We start from the raw sequence: 27095 nt of genomic DNA, 5'->3' as shown, positions 1-27095 counted from the left end.
CAGCTAGGTAGCTGACGAGGACTTGGTGTAGCGCTAGCCATCGACCGAACAACAAATTTTCCTAGAAAGTTCAAGAAGATCCAGGCGTCTGCACCTGGGAAAAGGGAATCGTCACGAGGACTGTTTCTTCCTTCCAGCAGCAGCCCCACCAGCTACAAACTCGATCTTTCTCAAGATCAGCAAATACCATCCCACGGATAAGTGATTGAGGAAGAAGCCAAGACCTCTCCAAATACGGAGCGCCATGCCCAACGTCACCCAGCTGCGTTTGTCGTCCCATCAGATCCCTCTGCCCAACGACAACCTCTAAGTTCAAGTCCCCAGCAGCCTCGTTTTCGTTCTGCATCTGCACTCCACCGACGGTCAGCAGAGAAAACATCCAGGTTCCTGGCATCAATTCTCACACGAAGGCGTGGAGGGTGGAAGCGTCAGCCCTAAGCAGGATTGACACCAGTATCCCACCGCAAGCATGTCCCTTATAGCATCAGCACCAGTGCCAACTCTTTCCACATCTCGTCCGTTCACCATTCGACGCGCGCGGTTCTCTGACCTCCGCTGCGCTGCGCGCATCTGCCGTCTCGCCTTCTGGGACGACGTCCTCTTCGGCCGTCTGATTCACCCATACCGCGCGAAATACCCGTTTGATGTCGACAAGTACTGGTATCGTCGGTTCGTGGTCGACTTCTGGAAGTGGAACGATGTGTTTCTCGTGGCTACCGAGACTGTAGATGTCGATGATAGTCGTAATCCAAGCCCAGGGATAGCCACGCAGAGGGAAATCATTACCGGGTTCGCGCACTGGAGTCGTATTGGCCCTAGTCGGAGGAAGAACTATGCCGCGGGCTGGGACCTCGCATGGTGGGATTTGCGTAAGTGCGATTGAAATTTCTTGTTTCTCTTTGCATAATCTTTACTTCTCGCTCGTCTCCCTCGTCCTTCTTCTCTGTTTTTGGGTGCGGCGGGGGTTTTCCTGCGGTTCATCCTTCTTCACACGCTCTTCGGGTTGGGTGAACACAATAGATGGCGTCCAGGCGATCCGGTCGGCTTCAAGCCCTCTAGATGGAGGGCTCAAGAGTCATGTCAGCGAATGCCCCCCTTAGTCGCTTTGCAACCACAAGCTTTGCTTGTTCTTGCCGCGGGAAGCCAGTGACATCGCCTCAGGGTGTGCCGGATGCAGAAAGCACCGCACGAGAACGAGAAAATACCTTCCGCATCGACATGCAGCGGACAGGCTTGTGAACTTCTCTCGTCGCCTAGGTCTCCGTTGCCGATGGTGAAACGACCAAGAGCTTGATTGAGAAAACCCCTTCCGGGATAAAACGTGGACCAACGAAGTCATGCAGCTAAATGATCGAATATGGCACTCGGCGATGGTGTTTCGGGCGGGACTGGGCTCACCCCAACCCCGGGGGTGGGGGGAAACGTACTACAGCCTTGTGAGAGAGAGACGAGCGTCCTGATAGTCTACTTGACCTATCAGCTGTGCTCCTGGTATTCGACTACTTTTCCATTCTTCCCTCTCAACATAGCCTCGGGACTTTGACCGTCCTTGAAAGACCTCTGACTGACTTTCCAACAACAAACAGGACGCTTGCTGAGCCCCCTGACTTCAGTCTCCATGCGTATCCTTAACTTCTTCTCTCCCAACCGCGCCGCCTCACCCACAGACGAAGACATCATCGAACAATCATACCACTACCTCGACCATATTTGGCTCGGTCCCCGTGCCGAGTCATGGTATTTGGAATGCTTGGCCGTAGATCCAGCTTATCAGAATCAAGGGGCCGGTCGTGCCCTGGTGGCGTGGGGGTTGGAGCAAGCACGCAAAGAAGGCATCGCAACGAGCGTGATAGCTGCGGACGGAAAGGAGCGGTTCTACCAGAATTGTGGGTTCGACATCGGACCGGTGGGCAGGTCGGGCGAGGGAGAAGGGAATCCCCTGAGAAAGGCTCCGGGAGGCTTGGTGTTTTTCAAGGACAAGGAGGGCGTGGTGGTTGAACAGAGAGCGCCGGGCGAGTGGATGGAGGGCACTGGAGTCTTTGATTGGGAGGAGTGGGAGAGAAGGGTCTGGAAGGGGAAGAAAGTGGATGAAGAACGGTAAAAAAAAAAGAAAGGGAGATTTTAGCGCAAAGAGGAAAACCCATCCTCCTGATTGGAAATGTCGGGTTCGCGGAAAATTTGGGTATTGAAGGCTTTTTGAGACCGTCCAACCGGACCCCCGGGGGGCGGTAGACAGCCTTCCCATTCTCTCCCGTACGTCTGCTCAATCTTTCTATTGCTGCCTGGGTGACTCTCACCCTTTGATCTGTACAATTCTCACCTGATCCACGCTATCAGCTGTTATGATCATCTCATCCCCCCTCCGTCTAAGATGTCGATACTCCACTAGCATTTGATGAGGGGGACCTGCATCTGGACTCATTAAGACTGACATAAGGCATCAAGAAGACATCTCCACCACGAAGCTCCTGGGCGCCGGATGAAGTTCTCACAAGGCTCTTTTCGCTGGGGGGATCAATGTCTTAAATTCGAGCCTTCTGTGCTCCGAACGAGACTCAATCTGAGCATGCCAGAATACGTTCACCTGGCCCTGAGTGATAGAGTTCAGCCATACCTCAGGACGCCAACCTGCACGGTTATTGCTATTCTGTGACTCACGGACCGATTACTCGTATGCAATTCCACATATTCACTTTGTTTGAATGATCATACAAGATCAGATATTGGGAATGGGTCCAACGAGGTCGACTCGCTTAGATCCGCGTTCGCCAGGAAACCTTATTGTCGAATAGAGGTGATACGATCGGCACATGAGGAGCTCGGCAACGGCATTTGAGACAGCATTTGAGGTGGACGAAAGAATATGGAGTGGTCTAGATAGAGTCAGCTTCTAGAATCCGAAAAGAAGGGCTCAGGGTCAATGTCGACAAGTTTGAAATACGCCACGGAAGGCCGATTCGACGCGGTTGAAACGGGGTATGGTCGGAGAACACCTTGAAAAATATGGAGACGGCGTGAGGCTATATATCAAAAATAAAAGCTGGAGGGTATCAGGCACCCTCGGATTCCAAATGGGATTTTTGACCGAGAGCTGCGAAATTGAGAGTGCAAGTCGTGGGGGAAGAGAGGATGGGCGGACAACCCCCACTCAGTGCGCACCGCGGGTAGAGAACAGGCACAGTGCCAAGTCTTTACCAGGGGGGCTTAACCGATTAAAACTCGGACTGACCATCTATTGGAAGCGAGCTGAAATTCAGCCGGCGGGGAAGCAGAAATACAAAGCACTGAACGGCCCAAAAAGGCTATGAGGGAGTCAATAGCCTTTTCAATTGCCGATCAGTCAGTTCATTTGCGGGGTTGCAACTTTCCTGGCGGCATCATGTCCACCTCCAAGTCAGTTTGCCTCTCGACGGCTTATCATTTTCATTACCCGGCCCGCGAAAAAACCCTGGTCCTGCTCTTTTTCAAAACCCGGATACCATGTCCACGCTTCTCTTCGCATTCCATCCAGTTTCAATTGATTTGGAAGGTGGAATGATGTTTGCCCAGACCCCACATCATTATTTATCAACTTTCTGATGCTCCGGCTTCTGCTCCCCCAACCGTATAAAATCTGTCCTGTCCGCCAGCTCTCTCCGACGTATCTCTCTCTCCAACGTAGACCACTGGCCTTACGCCCGAGACACAGGGCAAAGCGAGAATCTCCGGTCATCTCCCTCTCCATTCCCCATGGCCGCCTTGGACGAAAAGACTGTTCGAATGGCTCACGACGAAGATGTGGAGTCTGGGCCGGTCTCCAAAGAGATCGTCGAACGGAGAGTCTCCGTGAAACATGGCGACCGAGCTCTCGCCATTGTTGGAGATCAACGAGTTGAGCTCACCGAGGAAGATGTACGTGGAACACCGACCACATGTCGATGTGAATATTAATCCGTCCATCCAGAACAAACGGATAAGAAGAAAGACCGATCGGGTCATCCTCACCATCCTGGTCTGGGTCTATTTCCTCCAGATTCTCGACAAATCCGTTCTCGGCTACGGCGCAGTTTTCGGTCTCCAGGAAGACACACATCTCACGGGCGACCAATACTCATTTGTGGGCTCGATCGCGCCGATTGCCCAACTCGCCTGGCAACCCTTCTCGTCGTTCCTGATTGTCAAGGTTCCCCATCGAACTTTGATGCCATCACTCTGCTTGGGATGGGGAATTGCTCAAGCCGCCATGGCGGCGTGCCACAATTACGGCTCTCTCATTGCCGCCCGTTTTTTCTTGGGATTGTTTGAAGCCGGGTGTCTTCCGCTCTTCAGTGTGATCACCAGTCAGTGGTATCGTCGCGCAGAGCAACCCATCCGTGTTGCGGCGTGGTATGGAACCAACGGTCTGGCCACGATCGCGGCATCCGCACTCTCATACGGCTTGGGGCACATTCCTTCCGATGTGTTGGCCGAATGGCAAATCATTTTCCTGTTTGTCGGCCTGGTCACCATCGTTTCCGCACCCATTGTGTGGTGGTTCTTAGACGATGATATTCCGTCGGCTCGCTTCTTGACCGAGCACGAGAAGGCACAGGCCATTGAACGTCTCCGTGCCAATCAGACCGGGACGGGCAACCGCGAATTCAAATGGCGTCACATCGCGGAACTCGCATGGGAGCCCAAGACGTACCTCTGGATTGGATTGTCCCTCCTTCTCAACGTGGGCGCCGCCGTGACCAACACCTTCGGTCCCCTCATTCTGAAGGGGGTGGGCTTCGACAAGTACAAGACCTCGTTGCTCAATATCCCATTTGGCGTGATGCAAGTGCTGGTCATCCTTCTCGCCTCGTACGCCGCACAAAAAGCCAAAGTCAAGTCCGTCGTCCTGGCTGCGTTGATGCTTCCTGTCATTGCCGGTCTCGCCGTGCTGTACGTCCTGCCGCGCACATCCGGCGAGACCGCCGGCCTTTTGGTGGCGTACTACCTCCTGGCCTTCCTTTTCGGAGGCAATCCTCTCATTGTCTCGTGGATTGTCGGAAACACGGCCGGCAGTACGAAGAAATCGGTCATCATGTCCCTGTACAATGCTGGTTCCTCTTCGGGCAATATCATCGGACCCCTGCTCTTCAGCAAGGAGGATGCGCCGGCCTATCACCCGGGGTTGCGCAAAGTTTTGGCCATCTTCGTGACCATGGTCGCGGTCATCTTCATCCAGCTGGCCAATTTAATGTTCCTCAATAAGCTCCAATCGAGAAAGAGAGTCAAGAATGGCAAGACAGCCGTGATCAAAGACCATTCGATGGAGGACCAATATGTTGCCATGGATGAGACCGAAGGCGGCCAAAGATTGGGTGACAACGCATTCTTGGATTTGACGGATCGTCAGAATGATGAGTTTACATATATTTATTGATGGATGACGGGGCCTCTGGCAATGGATTTGGACGGCGGAATGTGTTGGGCAAAGCAATGTAGTATGGTATATCAAGCATCGCCTACGAGTGCTAAGGGGGCATCCACCGCTCGAACCAGGCAGCACTGTTTCAGACATTATCCCAGTGCTCCGTCAATCAAACAATCCCCACAAACAGCCAATGGCGGTATCCGTATTCGTATTTCCTTTCGTCACAATGGCAGTGAGTCATGCATGTGACTAGGTGGGCCTGCACACTAACCATCCGGGGAAATACGCAACGCCCGGTAAGCATTTGACTCTCGAACTCCTTGGACTTTTGCTTTTTGGTGGGGGACGTTGGGGGGTGCATCATTCACAGCCGACCAGAATAATATCCCTTCATGACTGGACTCAGTGGTTCTTGCGGTTTCACGATAAATATGGCTTATCCAGCACCTTGACTCCACGCGTTCCTCAACGTAGTCGCCCAGGTCCAACATGAGCGCTTCTGCGGACCACGCGCACTCCGTCGAGGCCAAAGGTCCTGCGAATGGAGTCGCTGAAGATACGGCCATCGACATCAAAGAGACGGAAAAGGACAAGATCGAAAAAGCTCCGGTCACCAACTACTGGGTCAGAGTCCCCTCCCTTTTCGATACCCTCTGACGTACTCATATACCCTCACAGCGAATCCTTTCTCATCGGTCGACCACAGATGGGGTTGCTCTTCTTGTTGGTCTGGCGGCTTCGCTTGGTGCCGGCACTGTACGCAGAGGGGGCATCATGAAAATACACCTCTGATATCAACTAGGCACTACCGTTAATGAACATCGTCTTTGGACACCTGGTCGGCAACTTCAATGACTACTTTCTACCTAACAGCTCCGTGACTGAGGGCGAATTCAAATCAACGGTGAACCAATTCTCGTACGCCTTCAGCGTTGGATTTCGGCATCGAAGGGACTGATGAAACATTCTAGACTCTACCTGGTGTATCTCTTCATTGGGAAATTCGTCCTGACCTATATTTCCATGGTGAGCATCTGAAGGGACCGTGTTGCGTTGCCGTGGGAAGGAAAATGACAAGAACAGTTCTGCTTTCGTACGACAGGACTTCGCATCTCGGCCAAACTCAGACTCTCCTACATCACATCCCTCTTCGCCCAGCCGATCAAGAAGCTCGATGAGGTATCCACCGGGACGGTGGCCAACACTGTGACCAGTTCCGCCAATACCATCCAAATGAGTATCTCGGACAGACTCCACGCCCTATTGAGCTCCATGGCTCTCACGATCGCCGCCTATGCCATCGCCTTCAGATATTCGTGGGCGCTCACCCTCGTCACGAGTTCGGCATTGCTTTTCGTGCTCGTGGTCTACAGCATCACCACGCCATTTGTCCTTAAAAGATTCCAAAAGGTCGAAAAGGCAAATGAAAAGGCGGCATCAATAGCGGCAGAGGTGTTTAGCTCGATTCGAGCGGTCTTCTCGTTGGGCGCAGAACCGACTTTGACCGAAAAGTATTTCTCCCACGTTGACGATTCACAAAGGCATGGACTTGCCATGTCCCCCCAGATTGGTCTGCAGCTGGCCCCGATGTTTTTCGCCATGTACTGCAGTTTCGCATTGGCTTTCTGGTTTGGCCTCAAACTTTTTCGTGAGGGTCATATTGGGAGCATCAGCACCGTCATCACGTGAGCCAATCGCCGGCGTGGCCGTCTCTCTGTTTCTCCTAACTGGATCCCCAGTGTCTTCTTTTCCGTCTTGATCGTCGTCGGCGTCTTAGGTTCCGTGGTGACGCCGGTCATGGCCATAACCAAAGCTATCAGTACATCCACCGAATTTTTCTCGATGATTGATGCCGATACCATCTCGTACGAAGGATTGATCGAGCCAGATGTCTCCCCGCATGACGATATTGAACTCCAAGACGTGTTCTTTTCGTATCCCACTCGGGCGAATGTTCCAGTTCTGAAGGGGTTCAATGCGCGGATTCGCAAGGGCAAGACGACAGCTTTGGTCGGTCCATCGGGCTCGGGGAAGAGTACGATCGTGGCGTTGCTGGAGCGTTGGTATGAGTTGAAAATGACCACGACCGAGACGGCCAAGTCCACCGAACCGGACACGGAGCCGCCGAATCACGACTCGCCGCCCGAAAAGGATGATCCTCCAGAGCTTCCGACCCCGAACGAGGGCATGATCACGATCGGAGGTCGTGACATCACGGAGATCCACCTCAAATGGTGGAGATCGCAAATCGGGCTTGTCCAGCAGGAACCGTTCTTGTTCAATGACACTGTCTTCAACAATGTGTCTTTCGGACTGGTGGGCACGCCATGGGAGAACGAAGACGAAGCGGCCAAGAAAGAACGGGTGAAAAGAGCCTGCAAAGAAGCTTTCGCGGACGAATTTATCGACCAACTTCCAGATGTAATTGCCCCCATCCAAAAACGAGTTCACAACTCCTAAACCAATCATAGGGATACTCCACCAAAGTCGGGGAGAGTGGCATTAAGCTGAGTGGCGGTCAACGACAACGTCTTGCGATTGCCCGGAGTATCATCAGAGAACCTGCCATTCTGATCTTGGACGAAGCAACCAGTTCGATTGATGTTCGAGGAGAAAGAATCGTCCAGAAAGCGCTGGACCGCGTTTCTCGAAATCGAACCACGATCGTGATCGCCCATCGACTGTCCACCGTCCGACAAGCTGATCATATCATCGTCATGCGTGACGGCCGCAAGATGGAAGAAGGGACTCACGAGCATCTTCTGTCCATTCCTGACGGTCTCTATGCAGGCCTTGTCCATGCTCAACAGCTTGAGGCTGAATCGGCCCCGGCACCGACCGCAGACGATGAAATTGCCTGTCTCGAAAGTTTGGAACAGAAAGAACCAACCGGATCGACGAAGAAGGATGCTGAAGATGCTATCCCTACGTACGAGCAAAAAGGATTCTTTGCTTCGGTTGGCCGATTTTTGTACGAACAACGAAAGCATTGGAAGCTTTATGTGCTGATCGTGGCCGGAGCGATGGGAGCGGGCTGTAAGATGTCATGCGTTCCTCTCTAATCCTCCGTGAACTGACTGTGGAAAACAGCCGCCTTTTCACTGCAGGCCTGGATTTTTGCCAAATTGGTTGAAGTGTTCCAATTCACCGAAGAGAAGCTGAAGGAACGAGGCGATTTCTGGTCCTTGATGTTCTTCGTCCTCGCTCTGTGCATAAGTACGTGCTATTTCAACCTGGGATTCGGCTCCAACCATCTCTCTGTTGTAAGTTAGAACGTCCGAGGACGTCTCTCGTGCTTGCTCTGACCGATACAGTATGTCTCATCGACATATCGACGTGAGAACTTCCGAAACATCTTGCGAAACCCGGTATCATTTTTTGACGCCGAGGCCAACGCATCCGGATCCTTGATGTCTCGCCTGTCCTCCGATTACAAGCAGCTCCAGGAACTACTTGGTCTGAACGGAGTATTTCCTCTAGTGTCCATATTCAACATGACCGGAAGTGTCGCCATTGCCTTCTCATTCGGTTGGAAATTGACCCTGGTGACTTTCTTCTCGGTCATGCCGGTTATTTGGATTGCCGCATCCGTCCGCATCCAATTCGAATTGAAGTTCGAGGAATGGAATGCTCAAGTGTTCGAGCACAGCTCCCAATTTGCGACCGAGGCGATTGGAGCCTTTCGAACGGTGGCATCGTTGACGATGGAAGATGCCATCATCCGCAAGTACTCTCAACTCTTACGAGACCAGATCCGAAAATCAACGCGCAAGGCCACGTATGCCTCTCTGGTCTTTGCACTCTCGGATAGCATTGAGCTCTGTGGAATGGCTCTGACTTTCTGGTATGGAGGCCAACTTTTAGCTTCTCGCGAATACAACCCAGTCCAATACTTCGTCGTCTACATCGCCATTGTCCTCGGAGCACAAGGTGCCGGCCAATTTTTCAGCGTCGCACCAAATATCGCCCAAGCCACGGCGGCAGCGAATCGAATTCTCGGACTTCGAGCCGAAGTGATGGGGAGAGAGAAAATCACGAGCAAAGGCCACCGTCTACCGCCAACCGACACGAAAGCCGGAGCCAAAATCGAATTCCAATCCGTCGCTTTCCAATACCCGACGCGCGATGCTCCTATCTATCGCAACCTCAATCTGTCCATCGAAAGCGGACAATTCATTGCCTTGGTGGGTCCATCCGGCTGCGGCAAGACCACTGTGATTTCCCTTCTCGAGCGCTTTTACCAGCCAACATCCGGCATGATCCTATTCGATGACCAAGATGTCCGCGAGATCGAAATATCATCCTACCGCCGCGCCCTGTCTCTCGTCGCGCAAGAACCGAAACTCTTCGACGGGACCATCCGTGAGAATTTAACTCTTGGACTCAACCCGTCAGAAGTCGCCGATGACACAATCGAACAAGCCTGCAAAGATGCCGAGATCCACGACTTCATCATCTCCCTCCCCGACGGCTACGGGACCGCCCTAGGCATCAACGCGCAAAGTTCGCTGAGCGGCGGCCAGAAGCAGCGACTCTGCCTGGCCCGCGCACTCCTGCGGAATCCTCGACTCTTACTCCTCGACGAAGCCACGTCAAGTCTGGACTCGCAGTCCGAAAAGCTCGTCCAGGCCGCCATCGAGCGCCTGGTCGGTCAGTGCAGTATGACGGTGATTGCTGTCGCGCATCGGCTAGCGACCATCCAGAAGGCAGATGTAATTTTCGTCTTTGGCGAGAGTGAAGTCGGTCGTGGCTCGAGGATTCTTGAGCATGGCACGCATGGTGAGTTGTTGAGGAGGCGCGGCGCGTATTGGCAAATGGTAAGCATCAAGTATCTTTCACCGGGGTTCAGGCTGACGTTTATGTTACGTGCAGTGCCAGGAACAAGCACTCGATCGATAGCCGATAGTCGCGACGACTCGACACTCTCGATTCATTGACGATGAGACCCAATAATTTCCGCCAGCAGCTAGCTAGCTTATCACTCTCTTGCTCTAACGCTGCTCCGCTCCGCTCCGCTCGATTGTAACCTTTTTTTCCTTTCAATCCTCTTCTCAACCCCTAATCCAATCAAGTCCAATGCGCTCCAATCTCGCTGAACAGACACGACTGAAGAAGAAACGAGATGGACCCGTCAGTCGGCCCTGGTTCACACACCCCACTCACTCCTCGCTGACCCCTTTACACATTTGCAAGGCAAGGAGTGATGGGTGAGAGCCGAGACGAGCAAACCCGGCTCAAAAGAAGATAAAAGACATTTCTCAAGCAGTATACAATAAAGAAAAGAATCATTTCGATCCACGCTCTTGCGTTCTCCATCTCCATCTACGTCTATGTCTATGTCTATGTCCGGGATGACAGAATGCACTTCTATATTCCCTTAACCGTGACAGACTCTAACGTGCCTGTTCTCCGAGCCTGGACATCCTGGCTCTCCTCTTTGTGAAATTGCATCCTCGCGCCTTTACCTTTCGACATACGTCGAGCGTTGCCGCCAACACGTTAACACATCCCCCTGCATCGGGTATGATGATACCATCCGGCCCCGTTTGACTGGATGAAGTACGCACATCTGCATCCTAGGGAGGGACAATGTGACATATATATACTTTCGGGTCGTACTTGGCGCCAGTCCAAGTGCAGGTATCAAGCAGCATGCATGACCCCCATATATGACACCACACCAGATTCCGACCCACGCCCAATCCATAATATCGGCTGGCCACTGACCTCTGCATTTGTCTGGGTACAAATGAAAGAATGACACGATGCCAAGGTTCCTCCTCGCCGGCGCGGCAAAAGTTCTGCCTGAACGTTTTCGCTTCTGGCTCTGGCCTGTCAGAGTTAAGGGTAAGTAAGCGAGGCCGAGACGGTGCCCTTCTCCTTTTTCTTCATCAGACATGGGGCTGTGAAGACATCGTGAAGCGCTCTGCATTGAGGATGCACCGAGTGTATGAAATCGGTGGATGCATAGCCGTTCGGCCACGGCAGGGGGCGCATATACCTTCACCAATTATGGGTTAAGGACCCCCTAGGCTTCGGCCGCTTCCAAATAGGTAACCCGCGTACATATACAACCTATGTACCAGGCGAGTCCTCCGAGGTTGTGACCGCGCCGCTCCAACTCGCGCGAGAAAATTTCTGACTGGAGCCTTCCAAGTTGGATAACAACCCGATAAGGATCACGGATTAAACACGTAGGATGACGGTTTTCGTTTTAATTCACGTGGTATATATATGTGTCGTCGGAGATAGATTGTTGATCAAAACTCTAAGTCGCTGCCAGTCGTTTTATTGAGAAACGATATCTATCTCTTTCCGAGACATCATGCTGGCACGTGACTGGCCGACTGGCGGCCGGGACGACTTGTTGAACGGAGATGAAGCGTGATGATGTGATAATCCGGCGTCAATTGGATCGTTCGGCTGTGGGATTTTGCGCTGTCTGCGTCACACCTGTTGTAATCACGCTTAGCATCCATATCACTTCTCCAGTGGAGAAAAGGGTCAGACCAGGTCGATCTGTAGCGTGTGGGTGTGCCGTGTGATGGAGCTGATTTTCTCAGGGCCACAATTCTAGCTCGATCATCGAAAATACGGCGGTGGGGGGGTTCGATTCACGGTCCTTTGCCTCCGTGCCTGGGCTCGTACTGGCTCTTGTACTCGGTCCGCTGCTCTTGAAGCCAGCAGATCATCCACATTGTTGTCGGCGTCAGATTCCGAGTCCGAGCCCGAGCCCGAGTCTGCCTCAGCGACGTCCACGACGACTTGATCTTTCTGGGCATCGTCCGCTTTCGACCCATACGTGAACACCGACAATGGGATCTTACGGTGCAGATTGTAATTGGGCGCGCCTTGGACGCCGTGAAAGTGCAGGGATAGATCTAACGTGTAGGTTCTAGACAGAAGGCCCCAGTACAGAGAAGGTTGGGATACCGCGTTCGGGACAGAGAGGTCGACTTGTGACGTCGCGGTGTATGAGATTGAGCTTGTCCGGTTGTTGGCGTTCTGGTTCCGAGAGTCTCTGCTGCCATCGTAATGTGGTAAGGGGCGGAAAAGGACATTCGCCTTCTGCGACGAGGCAAGTGTCGTCTTGTACACTACGTCGGAGCACTTCAGCCTCTCCGTGTTCGAGTGCACCGGCACATTGGAGAAACGTGAGTTCACTTCCCATTTCGCTTCCACGGAGCATTGGAATGATTGCCGAGGGTCGATCGAATTGCAATCCGAGGTTTGTTGCTGCATGTCCATGGCTATGGCTAAGGGGAGGCTTACGTGTCGTTTTCCGGTCGTGGTCCTCCATTCCATGATCATTTCTGGCTCGTGCAGAGTGATTGAAAGATCGGGATTCTTTTGAAACTTACAACGGGTGAGAAAATCGGGCTTGGCGTGCATTGTGAGCGGGTGACCTCTGGAAATCGAGGCTCGGAGACAAGGGTAAAGTGAGGGGATTTGTACATGTCTGCTCAGAATTCCGACTTGCTTGCCTGCGAGGCGGAATTGCGCCTCGACCCAGTAAGACACTTCGCATTCGCCGCGGATGACTGGTCGGTCGTTCATGGCCGTGTTTGGGGCCGGGCTCGTATTAACGGAGATGGTGGCCGACAGAGGGAGAGAACGCAAGGTGCCGTCCTTGGTGGATGCATGGGTGGGCAATTCAAAGTAGAAATCGGCATGGCGGCCCTTTTGCGAGTCATTCTGGCTGGTTGAAGAACAGGGTCGGAAGTCGGAAGGGGTTTTGATGTCGGTCAAGGTGATGATATCTTCGAGACCGGTCTTGTAACCCACGGACGAAGTAATAACCCCTGTTGTCTCAAGTTTTAGACCTTGGCTTGGGGAAGTTTTCCCGGACTGACTGACCTCTGAAACATAATTGTACGGTGTCAAAGGAGCGTTGTTTTATGGAGTCGTCGAGCACGCTCAGCCGACCGCTGAGTCGACAGACATTATTGTGTTGGGGAAAGGGGGGCAGGGCCGCTACCTGTAAGCGACCATAAATCATGGCGACGGTTTCTGACAGATTCAAGCTGACCTAAGAGGAGCGTCCATGGACAAGTAGTCTAGAGTGGGCTTCATTCTTAGAGTCTGTCGTATATAAGACGTTTTGTTGACCTGGAGGAGGAAACAAAACCCCTTAGGCAGGATGGTGACAGTGGGGGTTCCCGCATATGGCGTCTCGACTTCCTTCTTGGTCTTTGGACTAATGAGAATCAAGACTGGTCAAGTCAGGCTGGCTGGATCTTATCAACGAGCCACCCGGAATGCTGATGCGAGTCCAACCGCGCATCAAGGGTTCAGTTTTGTCCACAGAATTGGTGCGATGTATGGGCCGTTATCGGGTGAGCACGGCTACAAGACCACGTTAACCAATGTATGTCGCTTAAAGAGGTTGGCCGTTCATGATAGAACAAGGTCATTGATCACGACTGTTGGCTCGTGGAACGCGTCTGTTGCATTTAGAGATCAGGCCTCTTCGTCGGGCCTGCCTATGACGATGGCGAGGCTCACTGAGACAATTTGACTATTCAGCTCTATCATTTGGCGAGCAGGAGGTCCCTGAATACTCTGCCTCCTCGGTAGGGCAGCCGATCGGACTGGCAAACGGCAGATGGCTGGTGGTGATCATGATCGGGAAGAGTCAGGGATGGGGTGGTCAGCTGGTCAAACCTAGACATGGCGGCGTCGACCTTTATTTTCCTATGGCTTTCCGGCAAAAGGAAGCCAAATACGAAGCCACCTTTCTTGGTATCCGTGCGAGCTGGGGTAAAAAGATTTTAGATTTTGTGGAGAGGGACGCTCTGCCCCGTTTCTGGGAGGACAATGTGGGTGCGAGTCAGAAAAGGAAGATTCGTAAAGGTGAAGGATTGGCAAGAACCAGAGGCAGAGAGAAAAAGGAAAATATGAGTGGATGGGTGAAGAATGCCCAAACCAGGCAGCTTGAACCCTTCACAAGGTAATTGGTGGGAGTTGGGAGAGCAACGGGGCCACCCAACCAGGGAGAAGAGGAGGGTTCCGGATCAATGTGCTCCTGGTCTCGCAAAGCGACTATGACCCGTGGAAATCGAGTCCCACGGAGAGTAATACTTGGAAACAAAGAATCCCTTGCGTCTTTTTCCTACCCGATAGTGTCGTGTCTAAACGGCCACTCTTCGGCGTCTCAACCATAGAAAGCATCCTGTCGAGGCCAATGGTGTTTGATGACCAGTAAAACTAGATCCAAGAGGCGATCACCCACGTCCAACAAAAATTCCTAGCGCCCCTGCACCGGAAAGTCTATCAATGCCTACACGATGTAAGTGTCCTAGGGCCATACCCTAACAGTAACGGTCGCTAAAGGGAGAGGGTCACCCCACGAGGCCTGCAGGGGCCGAAAACTAAAAAAGAGAGCGCTAGGCGAGCAACCCGCAACGACTTGGCTACGGGCTGTTCAGAGGAAAAGACTCCACCAAGTGCCTACCAGACTCGAACGGAGGTTTTTCACACGAGATGGCCATATCCAACTCTTCTTTTCTCAACTCGACGATCGGTGCCTGGGACGGCGCAGATCAGAGCTTGATGGGTGTTTCCTCGTCGTATATAACGATCAATTGCAGAAGCAAAAAGGCTTGGGCGCCTTTCTGGCGGCCGGCAACTCTTGCAGATGCATCGTATGTATTGGTCCGCGTATGTGAGGCGTACCTACGATCAGCCCTAATAATGACTGCTATTGTCACATGGCACCATTATGATATAAGTTGGTATAAATGCCTAACCTTTGAATTCTACAGCGGTGGCGATGGCCAAAGAGTTTTACGCTCATGTCGTGGTGATGGCAAGTCACCAAATACAGGCTGCCTGATGAAAGTGTATCGGACTTGGCTCCCAGAAGGGAACCCTTGACTATTGTCCGGTGCTCTGCTGCTCCAATGGCCAGATTTCTTCGGGCCAGTTCTGCTCGTTGGTCCTCGGATAAAAACACAATCAATGCAATTTCCATTACACTGGTTTCATGGGTGGTCATGGGCAAGGACAAGCTCGATGGAACTCGAGCACCAGTCGTGAGACGAGCTGCCGGACTTGTTGAAGGGCCACATTCAGCCAGGAGCAACTTTCTGGAGGATGTATGCTGAGAGAGGATTGTAATTCCCGATCTTCAACCCAGCATTTTCTTGCCTTTCCCCAAGGAAGCACTGTTTCGAAGGAATAGATCCTCTGTCCATGTATCCGTAGTTGAGTTACTTTGAACGAAGAATGTCATGATTCATCAGCCTCATCAGCCGCAAAGATTATTTAGTGAATAAGGATTTGTTGGAGGGAGGTTGCCGCAGAATCCCCCGCTTCTTCCTCTCCGCAAAGAGGCCGGCCCAAGCGGCGCTTTGGCACTGGCGCCTCGTCAACAGGGCTGATGGCAGTGGCTGATGTAATACACAACTCCATCTCAACCTCAGTCTTATCCACGTCCTCATCATCATCACCGTTGACCAGATCATGTAGGTTCATCTCCAACCACTTACATGATTCACTCCGCTTTCCCTCGAGCCACGCAGCTCCTTCATCTATTACAATGGCTGACGCGAAAGACCCGCAACATCATTCACCACTGGAACCGCGTCGAGCCTGTCAGGAATGCAACCGAAAAAAGACAAAATGTGACATGAGACGTCCCATATGTGGCCTCTGCTCACGCACTGGAAACACCTGTCATTTTCCTTCCAAGCGAAAGAAACCTACTGCTCGCAAGCCTCAACCCAAGGTTCAATCTCGAAGACTCAGCGACAGTATATCCAAATTGGTTCAAGTCCTCGAAGCTGCATCTCGGGGCACCGGTGTCCCTGATGGCCGACGCGAGATCTCTCAATCATTTCTCCAAGATTCCCTCAAAGGTCTTCTCGCCGAGATCAATACATCGCAAGATCATGGCGCCGCGTCCCACGATTCGTCTCTGGAAATCATCCACGGCGCCGGTTCACCGCCTGACGGGGAGGATGTGGACGACGAGGGAGCAGACGTTGATGGCCACTCTTCAGTGCCGTCGCCTCTTCGCGAATCGATGGATTTCAATGCCAAACCGACATCACCGCCCACGGTCTCCGGATCCGATGGCGAAATCTCGTGTTCCATGGCGGTGGATTTGGTCAACTTGTTTTTTGACAAGGTTCAGCCGTGGCTGCCCATCCTCCACCGGCCGCGCTTTCAAGCCCGCTACGAGCACAAACTTCGGGTGGGTGGCCATGTCATACAGTACTTGTCCGTCGATGAGTCTCTCCTGTTTTACAGCATGTTTGCCATGTCCGCTCGGTTTTCCAACCATCCTAAATTCGCCACGGTTCCGGCCGAAAAGAGAGGACATGAGTTTGCTGAACGAGCCCGAGCAGTGTATAGTCAGGCTCGCTCACTCCGGGCCCCCACTTTGATGTATCTGCAAGGTTGCATCCTCCTCGCATTCTATTTCTACACGTCCGGTCCGACTCATCAGGGTTGGATCCTCATCGGAGTCTGCGTCCGCTTAGCATACGATCTGGGCCTGTCTGAGATAGATGACGACGACTGGACTCCTATTTCCTCGGTGGATTCGGTGGAAAAGGAAGAAATGAGACGAGCCTGGTGGTTAGTTTGGGAACTCGACACATTTGCTTCGACCGTCTCTCGGAAACCTTTTTCCATCGACCGAAAGAGGATGTGTGTCGCCTTACCCATCTCCGACGAGGCTTGGTTTTCCGAAACGGATGTCCCATCTTCTGAACTTGTCTTGATTCCGGGTCAATCCTGGAGATCATTACAAGGCAGCCGCAATCAAGACGAAAGAGCGTGGTTTCTCGTGGCAAATAATTTTATGGCTACCGTTCACGATCGACTCCAGCAAAGGCAAGATGTCTCGGCCGAGGAAAAGCTGACTTTGGAAAATGAAATCTGCTGCTTCAAGCTCGCACTTCCTCCTCCCCTTCGACTGGACGCCGAGACTTTGACTTATACTCCATCCACATTTGCACGTTGCAACTGGGTCATTGGTACCCATCTGATGCTGAAGGCTACATCTTTCATGGTCTCCGGAATCGCCACCACCGAAAATGATGACCGCAGCGTGTCCAGTATGAGTGGCAGTGGTACATCGCCCATCCGTCTACGTGCCATCGAATTATCCCGCATCATCAGTCTATGGGATTCCCGGTATATTGCCGTCGCACACCCTTTCTTCACGTGCATGATGCTGCCACCATACGCGGTGGATGGCGATGTTCTTAGAACACAACCTCTCCTTTCATCCAGTCATGAAATGGCCAAACTCGTTCTATCCCATTTTGCGGAGAAATGGAAATTGGGCTCCGTGGTGTTAGGTAAGGCTCGATCACGTCCCCTTTATTTGTGTCGCCCAGACTTACCACGTTGAAGAACTGGCAAAAATCCTCGAACGAGGCGGCACAGTGAATGCCGAGGAAAAACAACTAGCCCGACGGTATGCACTGTTCTTCCGAATGCCACGACTGAGCACCAGTAGCCCAAATGTCCTTCCACCTGAACTCAACCGCCGGGACCGAAATAGTCCGATGACGACCGAAAATACCTCGCGTCCGAGTCGTTTGGACATGCAGCAACAACAAGCACCACCACCACAGATCCAAAACCAAACTCGGCAACAAGAGGAATATGCTGCGTCCTTGAGCATGCCCGACCCAGCGAATGTGACGAGTTATCAGGCTCCCATGTTTGATCCTCAGAATCTTCCGCCACTGCAACAGACCATATATGACGGAAGCAATGAGATTGAATTTGGATTCTCTGATTTCTTTGGCGGCAGCTATCGAGATACAGACTTCATGCTAACATAGTCAGGGCTAGGCAATCTCATACGGGAAAAAAGAGTTCGGCAGGGGTACCATCCCAACCTACACCAGGAGGATCTCGACCCACATCGGACGGGCTCCGTTATTCTATTCTGTTTCCGCTGAAACTCCAAATGGGCACTGCTCCGTCAACCTGGCCTGGAGAATCCCTGTCCCCGGGATTTTTGGCTGACGCAGTTTGCCCATTCAGTAGATCAGAGCTCTGTCACGTGACCGGCGTTGATGCAAGGCCGTCCTTCCCCGGCTTCAACTCTTGACTCGGGTCATCCACCTTGGCCTGGATTTGATCACGAAATGCTAACTGTACCCTGGCAACGGGCCTCACGGGGCAAGGCGGGGTTGAGTCATACGGGACGGGCGATCGGATGGAAAGCTAGGCGGGCCCTCTCGCCACTTCGAGGCATCGAGAGACATTGACATCCATATATGAAAGGGCAACGTTTCAAACCTAAAAGGGATCAGAAACAGCCGTCCTCAGACCTCTAACACGCAAATATACAATCATCTTCACGGTTTCAATCTAATTCAAGATTCATGTAAGATGGCACCCAAACAAATCCGCGTCGTCCGCCTCGCACACGTTGTCTATCAACATCCAGACTTGGACAAAGCCTTGTCGTTTCTCTTCGACTTCGGCTTCGTCGAAGCACACCGGACACCATCTGGGGACCGAGTCTATCTCCGCGGCTATGGCGTACAACCCTTCGTCTATGTGGCTGAGAAATCCCCCGACTCCAGGCGCCATTTCATGGGCGGATTTTGGGCCGTCGACACGCTGGAGGACCTAGAAGTTGCTGCTTCCTATCCGAAAGCATCACCCATTACCGAGTCTGATGCTCCGGGCGGGGGGAAATTCGTCACGATTGAAGATCTCAATGGATTGCGCGTTGGATTCGTTTATGGTCAGAAATTACGAGAAAAGGATGAACTGGTACCATCAAATCTGGAAAAAACGACCCCGATCCCTAATCAAGCTATGGAGAAGCCGCGGAAGGGCACATTTCGCAGATTCAAGCAGGGCCCGAGCCCCGTGCATAAGCTGGGACATTATGGCTTCGTGGTCCCCGGGAGTAAATTCGAGAAGACACTCGAGTGGTATACGAAGTTGATGAATCTGAAACCATCGGATGCGGTGTTCAATCCGACAACGGGCAAGGATGAGACGTGTTTCTGCCATATTGATTTGGGAGCGGAATGGGTTGATCATCACGTACGTTTAGCTTGTTGCTATTTCTCTAAAAAAACTGACCAGGCTTGTTTGGCTGTTTTAGAGTTTCTTCCTCGCATCCGGTCCCGAAGGGCCTCCCGTACATATCCATCATTCGAGCTACGAAATCAACGACTTCGACACTCAGACTCTGGGACACGACTGGCTCCGCGCCAAAGGATGGACGAACTGCTGGGGTATCGGACGACATGTACTTGGAAGTCAGATCTTTGATTATTGGTAAGCCAACGAGCCGAGCCCCCTTCTTTCTCGTTTGAGAACTTGATCCTGACGGGGGGTTTGTTAGGTTCGATGGCTCCGGAAACATCGTCGAACACTACAGTGACGGCGACCTAGTGAATGAAGGCACACCCTTTGGAAGAGAGGCTGCGGCCCCGGACACGTTACATGTGTGGGGACCGAATATTCCATTGGCCTTTTTGTCGGGGAAGATCGAGGATGCTGGGAAGGAATTGCCTATGCCCGAGGCCCCGGATGTAATGGAGGGGAAGCCAGCCAAGTTGCCTGCGCGACCGGTCGTGACGGCATAATCTTATCCGAAATACTAGCTTTTGTAGGAGGTATGATGTTCCTACGACGCCAGGATTTGCATGACTTGACAGAGGATCTCTTACAACATACGAATGGATCCGATCGCCTCGTTCTTTTTCAGCCATTTCGTACGCTACACTAGTTCCTTGGTTGATGATTACCCGTGAGCCAAGGTATATTTTGGCTTGGTACAGTATGGCATAGCAGGTCTCGTTTGTTCATGACAGTATCAATTTGACTTCATTCTCGGCGGAACGTCTTCCTTTCCAGCCTACCTCGGTATTTGGCTGGCTCCCACAATTTCCCATCACTTGGTTCATTCGCTTAGTCAGTGTACAACAGGTGTTGACGGCGTCACCATCAATGCCGGCCACGCCAAAAGTCGAAAGCCCGCGCCCCGACGGACCACTGCTCACAGATGGAATCCTTCGGGAACATCCAACCAAACTGCATTACGCCTCTTAGGCCCCCAAATCATTGAACGAAGTGTGATCAACCCCGCCTCGGATTATTGGCTGGAGGGACTACTGTAGATCTGGGTTTCTAGGGCTTCAGGCTCCGGCAACACAGCTAAATGCCGGATTGGCATCAGTAATTTCCCGGTCGTACAAGCGAGGTGAACAAAAATGTTCTTCGGGGCAGTGGATTTGCGGAGTATTTCCAGACGGAGTAGAGTACCACATCCATCACCTTGATAGTTTCATATATATCCACACCTACGCGACAGAGTCAGAATCCATGTCGTTGTAAGGCTCATAGTAAGCTTTCACTCTTCAATCACTGTGCCCAGAAGTTCGAAATGGTATTGCCTTGGTCACCGTTTGATTTTTACATATTTGACCAGTATGGCAGGTCATCAGGCACAAAACGCCGGTCCTCGTCGTCGGCGCCGGTCCATCAGGCCTAATCGCCTCGCTACAACTTGCCGCAAATGGGATCAAATGCATGCTTGTCGAGAGGAATCTCGACACGACAAAATGGCCCAAAATGGACATCACGAATTGTCGGAGCATGGAGTTGCTGAAGCGATTAAAGGTTGATCAGGGGTTAAGAAAAGTCGGTATGTCATGTCTATGTCCGATGTCTGACATTGTGTACGTTCACGGTGACATTACTTCCCATCAGACCCAAATTTGGCCAGGTTTGGATTGTAGCTAACGATGCTTGATATGTCAAGGAGTGCCTCCACGTTACTCCTTTGACGTGAACATCAGTTCCGGACTCTCGGACGGAGGCGAAGTCATTGCGAAATGGGTATCATCCTCTTTGAACCCAAACTACCCTTCTCGAAGTCTCTCACTCTAACGCAGCGGTAGGACCTACCATCGCCAGATTGGTGGTATGAACACATCAAAGAGCACAACGATGGTTCCATGCCCAGAGAGCCATATCAAAGATGTTCCCAGGCAATTTTCGAAGCGTGGTTGAAACCACGTATTCAGGCAGAACCGCTGGTTGACTCGTATTTCGGCATGAAGCTCGAGAGTCTCATCGAGTCAGATACGGGAGTCGAGGGTGAACTGACTGATATTTCTGGGGAGACGCATATCGTTCAGGCACAATATGTTATTGGTTGTGATGGTGGCGGTAGTCGAGTTCGAAAATCGTTCGAGAGCAAGCTGATCGGAGGTCCGGTGTAAGTGCCATGGAGGTTTCAACGCAACCACTCCCCCCTGACCGTGGGCTCAATTAACTTGACCGCTGCAGGCCCGCTATGCTCTTTTTGGTCCATTTCAAATCGCGAGATCTGTCTAGAATCCAGCGTCAGGGCCAATTCTGGCATATCTTCTTCACCAGCGGCCATGTGATCATCGCGCAGGATGAGGTCGACACGTGGACCGCTCATATTCCCTTGCCGCTGGACTTCGACACATCCACGCTGGATCCCAAAGAAGCCGTCTATCGAGCTCTCGGGGGCTCACTAGCACCATATCCCATTGACATCGACGAAATCCTGGTGACCAGCTCCTGGAGACCGAACATCTGCATCGCCGAGAAATATATCTCCCCCCACGGCCGGGTGTTTCTATCGGGTGATGCTGCGCATCAAAACATCCCTACCGGGGGGTATGGAATGAACACAGCCGTTGGTGACAGTTTCGACATTGGCTGGAAATTGGCTGCCGTGCTCTCGGGCTACGGTGGACCGGCGCTGCTGCAGTCTTACGAGGACGAACGACGACCCGTTGCGGCAAGGAATATCGAAAGATCGGGTGTCCACTGGCAAGTCCATTCGATGTACAAGGAACTGGTGAACAAGACGGGCGATGCAGTGACTTCGAAGACGCCCGAGGGAGAACATATCCGCGCCCAGATTGCCGGGCACGTCACCAAATTTGACGGTGAAAATAAAGACCACGGCATTGAATTAGGGTATCGATACCACGGATCCCCTGTCATCGTGCCCGACAAGAATACCAAAGAACCCGAATGGAACGAAAGACACTATATCCCTTCAACTTGGCCGGGGGCGAGGGCCCCGCATATTTTCCTGAATGATGGAAAGACCAGCATCTTCGATCTATTCGGGGTGGGGAGGGAATTCTCGCTTGTCGATTTCACACCGGACGGAAGATTCAGCGCCGCTTTTGAACCAGCCGCAAAAAACATGGCGATTCCATTGAAGTCCATCTTTCTCCCTGACGAGATGCATGCGAGGAAAGTCTGGGAGCGCGACGCTGTGCTCGTCAGGCCGGATGACCATGTCGCGTGGCGATCGTCGGATGATAAAGTTGAGAATGTTGATGTCGAACAGATCCTTTCAATTGTTGTTGGAAAACGACCAGTGCCGCCGAATGGGGCTGGCGGTGGTCTGATCAGGGATAGCGGGTTTACGGGGACGATTGGAAACGTCGATCAAGATCAGGTCAAGGGCCTGGCGGAGTTTCAGCGATAAACCCTCTTGGATGGTCAAGCCCGAACAGCCCTTTGCCGATGTTGTCCGTTGCATCCTTGGTTTGGTTCTACGCGGGAAAGGCGGATGAAGAGGTTTCGTCCTACGCGGGCACTTCTCCCACTCCATGCCATACTCACGCTCCTCAATCTCTTCCCAGCGTAGCTTTTCCTGAGGCTGCTCCTCCCGCGCAAAAAGATCGCTGGGCCAGGGTTCCGTGAAAAGATGAGCTTTGAGCTGCCGTCATGATTGTCTTCCACCGACTTACGTACGACGCCGGATTTCTGTTCCTTTTTATATTCAACAAGTGCAGGACATCGTACCTAGACGAGCTCCGGCGGTCTAAAAATCCGTCGTCTTCTTAGAAGAGGGGATCTACCTTATTGCGCTCTCTCGTTGTCATTCATTTTTTTTTTAAAAAAAAAAAATTATTTAATTTAATTTTATTTTTTTTTAAGTCATTGCGTTTCTGAGAGTCAACTTCAGCATGGCCTCGAGTACGCTGGAAGTGCTGCAAGGTGGAAAAGCATGGTATCGCTGCGGGAGCGGAATGAATTTGGGAGAAGCACCCATCTATAGGGCAAGTGACTCCACGTTGCACTGGGTAGATTGCCTGTGCGAGCCTCCAGAGCTGTACATTCTGCACGTGGACCCAGATACCGGCGACGCGAAAGGAGAGGCAAGAATCCTCAAGCTCGAAGACAGCGTCACGGTGGTTTTCTTCCGGCAGAATAAGCCCAGAAGCTACGTCTGTGCATACTTCCAGGGTGTTGCGTTTCTGGACGAAGCCACGGGTAAGTTGGAGGTGGTCCAGGAAATTATTCCGACCGGCGATCGTGATATTCGACGGTTCAATGATGGAGGGGTGGATGCAAAAGGGCGTTTTTGGCTGGCCGAGATCGACAGGAAAGCCATGGCGTTCGGAGCGAACAAGTTACCTGCACACTATGGGGAGCCTCTCGGTCGTCTTTGGCGATATGACCCTGATGGCAGTCTACATCTGATGGAGAAAGGGATTATTTGTGGCAATGGTCTTGCGTGGAGTCCGGATAATCAGACCAGTAAGTCTTTCCTGCTGCAAAATTGGATAAACCCTGACAGTGCCAGTGTACTTCAATGACTCGATAGCGATGATGGTCTTCGCGTACGATTTCGATTTGGAGAGCGGGAATATCTCCAACAAAAGACTCCTGATAGATCGACGGAAGTCTTTTGGCGAACCTGATGGCATGGTGGTCGAGTAAGTTGACTCTCGATCTTGGATGCGCCCTCGCTCCGAACACCACATTGACGATATTCACCATGGCAGCACGGATGGAAACCTTTGGATCGCGATGTATGCCTCCTATCGAGTCATGGTCTTCAGCCCAAGCGGCGAGCATTTGAAGGATATTGTCTTCTCGGCAAACAACATGACATGCACGACTTGGGGTGGACAAGACTTTGACACTGTGTACATCGCGTCAGGAAGGGACAAGGCCATTGATGCCACGAAGGATGATGAGGGTGGCCACATGTTTCGTTTCAAGCCTGAGGGAGCGAAGGGAATGCCGAAGTATGAGTTCAACGGGTGAGATCACGAAACCGACAGCTCCTTGATAACCTGTATCCTGTGCGGGAAGAGGGACCACCCGCAGGTTGAACCGATCCGCTCTCCGACATTTCGGATGGCCGGTGAGGATTGAAACCACAGGAAAGTTTCTCCTTGGGATTCAGGGTCTCTTCTCGTAGGCGATGTAATAGGCGCGGGGACGCGAAACATGTATCGCAGGCGGCATGATACTATATCAAAAGAGACTCGGAGATAGGTGTGCACGTAGCAATTTAGGGGGGCTGTTTCCCGCTAGACGAATGGAGGCCTAGCCGATGATGGGCGGGCCAAGGCATACACAACCTCCATTGGGAACCACTTACTGTAGAACCATCCAACCTCACCTCCTCCGTCTCAATTCAGGCCCCCTTGCTCTATCTTGAATCCAGGTCCTAATGTCAGGGAGGCATGTCTGCACGGTGCAAGGATGTGGAAAGACCTTCAAGCGTCCAGAACATTTAAGTCGACATCGCCTGAATCGTAAGAGCTGGGACCCTCTCTCCATAACGAATAGCCCGAAAGATGCTGATGTCAATTCAGATCGGCCCAAGAAAATTTACAACTGTGAGATATGCCATAAAGACTTCGTCAGGCTCGATCTCCTCCAAAGGCATCAAAAACGCCATGCACGTGGAATGTCCTATCGCAACTCGGGCGGCTACGTACCTGATCCCCTAGCTTCTCGATCTGGTCTTCCGCCAGCAGATGCTCCCGATCAATCATCGGATATCCCAGTCAATGCGGACGAGGTGATGACGCCGCCGCAGGATATTGCTCCTGGTCCTGTTCCAATGGAGAGCCTGCATTATCCTGACTTCTTGCCATTCTCCGAGATGGATTTCGGCCATCACGTTATCTTTGACTCATCCGATGGTGGACACGGTCTTGCTGAGGATCTCGACTGGCTCTTTGGAAGTGTTCCTCTGACAGACGATTTCAACACGGGACCTTCCTTGAGTATCACCGTTCCCAACGACTTGTCCTCCGCCTCTCCCGTCAGTACGTTATCACAACAACCTAGCACCGACACTCCGACGCACACGGTCGGCCCTTGGTCGGGTCTACGTGCCAGGCTACGGGCAGCTCTTCATACCCTTCCCCCAGAAATTCTCGAGGATCAGTTTTTCGACCCGGTGAACCTCCGGTCCTTCTTCAACATTTACTTTTCCAATTACAACGCTCATTTTCCGATCCTGCATCAAGCGTCATTCTCGTTGCAAGAACCTTCACCTCTGCTGCTCTTGGCCGTCCTCACCCTGGGCGCCACCTTGTCACCGGACCCCGCCCATTACCACGTCGCCGAACGAATACACGAACATCTGCGATGGCTGATTTTCAGTTCCGGCAGTTTCCAACCACCCGCTCCTCTTTGGTGTCTCCAAGCTTTACTCCTCGTTCAAGCATACGAGAAGATGTTTTCCACCCGGAGGCGTCATGAAATGGCCCATATATTCCATGGTGCAGTCATCACTCTCATGCGACGAGGGGGATCTTATTCGTCCGATTGGACCGACCACTCCAGTCACGCGTCATCGACCGAACGCGCCTGGCATTTATGGATCGAACAGGAGTCCTTCAAGCGTGTCGCATACTTTGCCTTTATCATGGATGCCCAGCATTCGTCCATTTTCGGGCATACAGCCGCACTCTCCGTCAGCGATGTTCGCCTTCCCTTACCATGTGCGGACGAGCTTTGGGACAGCCCGAGCCCTTCTCGCTGGAAGAGAACTCTTCTGACAACGCCGGAGGCTGCTCAATTCTTGCCCACCTTACGCGCTCTGCTGTCACGCCGACCGATCCCTTCCACCTGCAGTCCCTTTGCACGCTTTGTCCTCCTTCATGGGTTGTTCAATGTCACCAAACATATGCAGGCCCGCGATCTGATGGCTTCGGATATCGAGACGGGGAGATCTTCGGAACACGGTGCCGAGTCGGCCCCGACCTCCACCATCGGCGACGACAGCTGGAAAGAAATCCTCGACCGCGCTATTGACACGTGGTCTTTCTCACTTCTCTCTCAGGAACCTTCGCTGTGTCTCGAAGCCTCTAGGCCCCTCCAGCGCATGGCTCATGTCACCATTTATGTCAACCTGATCGACTTCCACACGTTTGCGGGAGCACCGTCTCTCACCTGCAGCAGCACCACCAGAAATGAATATACCAAAGCGAAATCGAGAATTCAGACCTGGTGCCAACACCCTACGGCGAAACGAACGCTCTCCCACTGCATATTGCTCATCCAGGAGATCATGTTTACGAGGAGACGGTATCGGGCATCGGAAGACAATATAGCGTTGCGGCCATGGTGTTTGTATCACGCTACTCTCATTGTGTGGGCTTTTGGCATCTTAACAGAGGGCAAGTCATCCGAAAGAATCAGTGCTGAGGAATACCTCGTTCATATGCTCAGCAGCTTGATGGACCAGCATGGTCCGTTGAAGGGAACGAACAGGACCCTTGGACTACTCGGTGTCGTCCAAGAATCACTCTCCGAATGTCGCTGGGAGCTGTTGCGAGAGGCATGTACGACACTAGGAAAACTGATTGACCTTTCCGCTGCCTGATGAGGGAGCGCTACTCCAATATGACATCCCACTCCGACAAGGCCGCCGATACCCCTGTATATTGTTGACACAATCAGAAAAAGTCCCTCG

The 27095-nt window shown here is 52.3% G+C and overlaps 9 protein-coding genes across 9 annotated transcripts; 8 read left to right on the top strand and 1 right to left on the bottom strand.

The window, feature by feature from the left end:
* Positions 1 to 469: 469 nt before the first annotated feature.
* Z518_10180 (uncharacterized protein) lies at positions 470 to 2101 on the top strand (the record flags this gene model as incomplete). The annotated part of the gene is made up of 2 exons (XM_013412796.1): positions 470 to 869; positions 1587 to 2101. The coding sequence occupies 2 exons, from the start codon at positions 470 to 472 to the stop codon at positions 2099 to 2101; spliced, it is 915 nt and encodes a 304-aa protein (XP_013268250.1).
* Positions 2102 to 3729: 1628 nt separating this feature from the next.
* Z518_10179 (uncharacterized protein) lies at positions 3730 to 5389 on the top strand (the record flags this gene model as incomplete). The annotated part of the gene is made up of 2 exons (XM_013412795.1): positions 3730 to 3891; positions 3944 to 5389. The coding sequence occupies 2 exons, from the start codon at positions 3730 to 3732 to the stop codon at positions 5387 to 5389; spliced, it is 1608 nt and encodes a 535-aa protein (XP_013268249.1).
* Positions 5390 to 5869: 480 nt separating this feature from the next.
* Z518_10178 (uncharacterized protein) lies at positions 5870 to 10317 on the top strand (the record flags this gene model as incomplete). Its single annotated transcript, XM_013412794.1, has 9 exons — positions 5870 to 6004; positions 6059 to 6136; positions 6183 to 6298; positions 6352 to 6406; positions 6464 to 7065; positions 7120 to 7801; positions 7852 to 8416; positions 8471 to 8643; positions 8695 to 10317. The coding sequence occupies 9 exons, from the start codon at positions 5870 to 5872 to the stop codon at positions 10315 to 10317; spliced, it is 4029 nt and encodes a 1342-aa protein (XP_013268248.1).
* Positions 10318 to 11962: 1645 nt separating this feature from the next.
* Positions 11963 to 13379, bottom strand: Z518_10177 (uncharacterized protein; the record flags this gene model as incomplete). The annotated part of the gene is made up of 2 exons (XM_013412793.1): positions 11963 to 13182; positions 13238 to 13379. The coding sequence occupies 2 exons, from the start codon at positions 13377 to 13379 to the stop codon at positions 11963 to 11965; spliced, it is 1362 nt and encodes a 453-aa protein (XP_013268247.1).
* A 2541-nt stretch (positions 13380 to 15920) lies between these two features.
* Positions 15921 to 18183, top strand: Z518_10176 (uncharacterized protein; the record flags this gene model as incomplete). The annotated part of the gene is made up of 2 exons (XM_013412792.1): positions 15921 to 17691; positions 17747 to 18183. The coding sequence occupies 2 exons, from the start codon at positions 15921 to 15923 to the stop codon at positions 18181 to 18183; spliced, it is 2208 nt and encodes a 735-aa protein (XP_013268246.1).
* Positions 18184 to 18739: 556 nt separating this feature from the next.
* Z518_10175 (uncharacterized protein) lies at positions 18740 to 19956 on the top strand (the record flags this gene model as incomplete). The annotated part of the gene is made up of 3 exons (XM_013412791.1): positions 18740 to 19408; positions 19470 to 19645; positions 19713 to 19956. The coding sequence occupies 3 exons, from the start codon at positions 18740 to 18742 to the stop codon at positions 19954 to 19956; spliced, it is 1089 nt and encodes a 362-aa protein (XP_013268245.1).
* An 800-nt stretch (positions 19957 to 20756) lies between these two features.
* Z518_10174 (uncharacterized protein) lies at positions 20757 to 22853 on the top strand (the record flags this gene model as incomplete). Its single annotated transcript, XM_013412790.1, has 5 exons — positions 20757 to 20759; positions 20810 to 21017; positions 21135 to 21211; positions 21274 to 21593; positions 21665 to 22853. 5 exons carry the CDS (start codon positions 20757 to 20759, stop codon positions 22851 to 22853), a joined length of 1797 nt encoding a protein of 598 aa, XP_013268244.1.
* Positions 22854 to 23337: 484 nt separating this feature from the next.
* Z518_10173 (uncharacterized protein) lies at positions 23338 to 24424 on the top strand (the record flags this gene model as incomplete). The annotated part of the gene is made up of 3 exons (XM_013412789.1): positions 23338 to 23911; positions 23958 to 24090; positions 24160 to 24424. 3 exons carry the CDS (start codon positions 23338 to 23340, stop codon positions 24422 to 24424), a joined length of 972 nt encoding a protein of 323 aa, XP_013268243.1.
* A 412-nt stretch (positions 24425 to 24836) lies between these two features.
* Z518_10172 (uncharacterized protein) lies at positions 24837 to 27005 on the top strand (the record flags this gene model as incomplete). Its single annotated transcript, XM_013412788.1, has 1 exon — positions 24837 to 27005. The coding sequence occupies one exon, from the start codon at positions 24837 to 24839 to the stop codon at positions 27003 to 27005; it is 2169 nt and encodes a 722-aa protein (XP_013268242.1).
* Between the last annotated feature and the right edge of the window lie 90 nt (positions 27006 to 27095).

This window comes from Rhinocladiella mackenziei, assembly GCF_000835555.1.
Source record: "Rhinocladiella mackenziei CBS 650.93 unplaced genomic scaffold supercont1.8, whole genome shotgun sequence".
Taxonomy (NCBI): domain Eukaryota; kingdom Fungi; phylum Ascomycota; class Eurotiomycetes; order Chaetothyriales; family Herpotrichiellaceae; genus Rhinocladiella; species Rhinocladiella mackenziei.
Note: the sequence above shows the minus strand (reverse complement) of the source record. Positions and strands in the feature narration are given on the sequence as shown.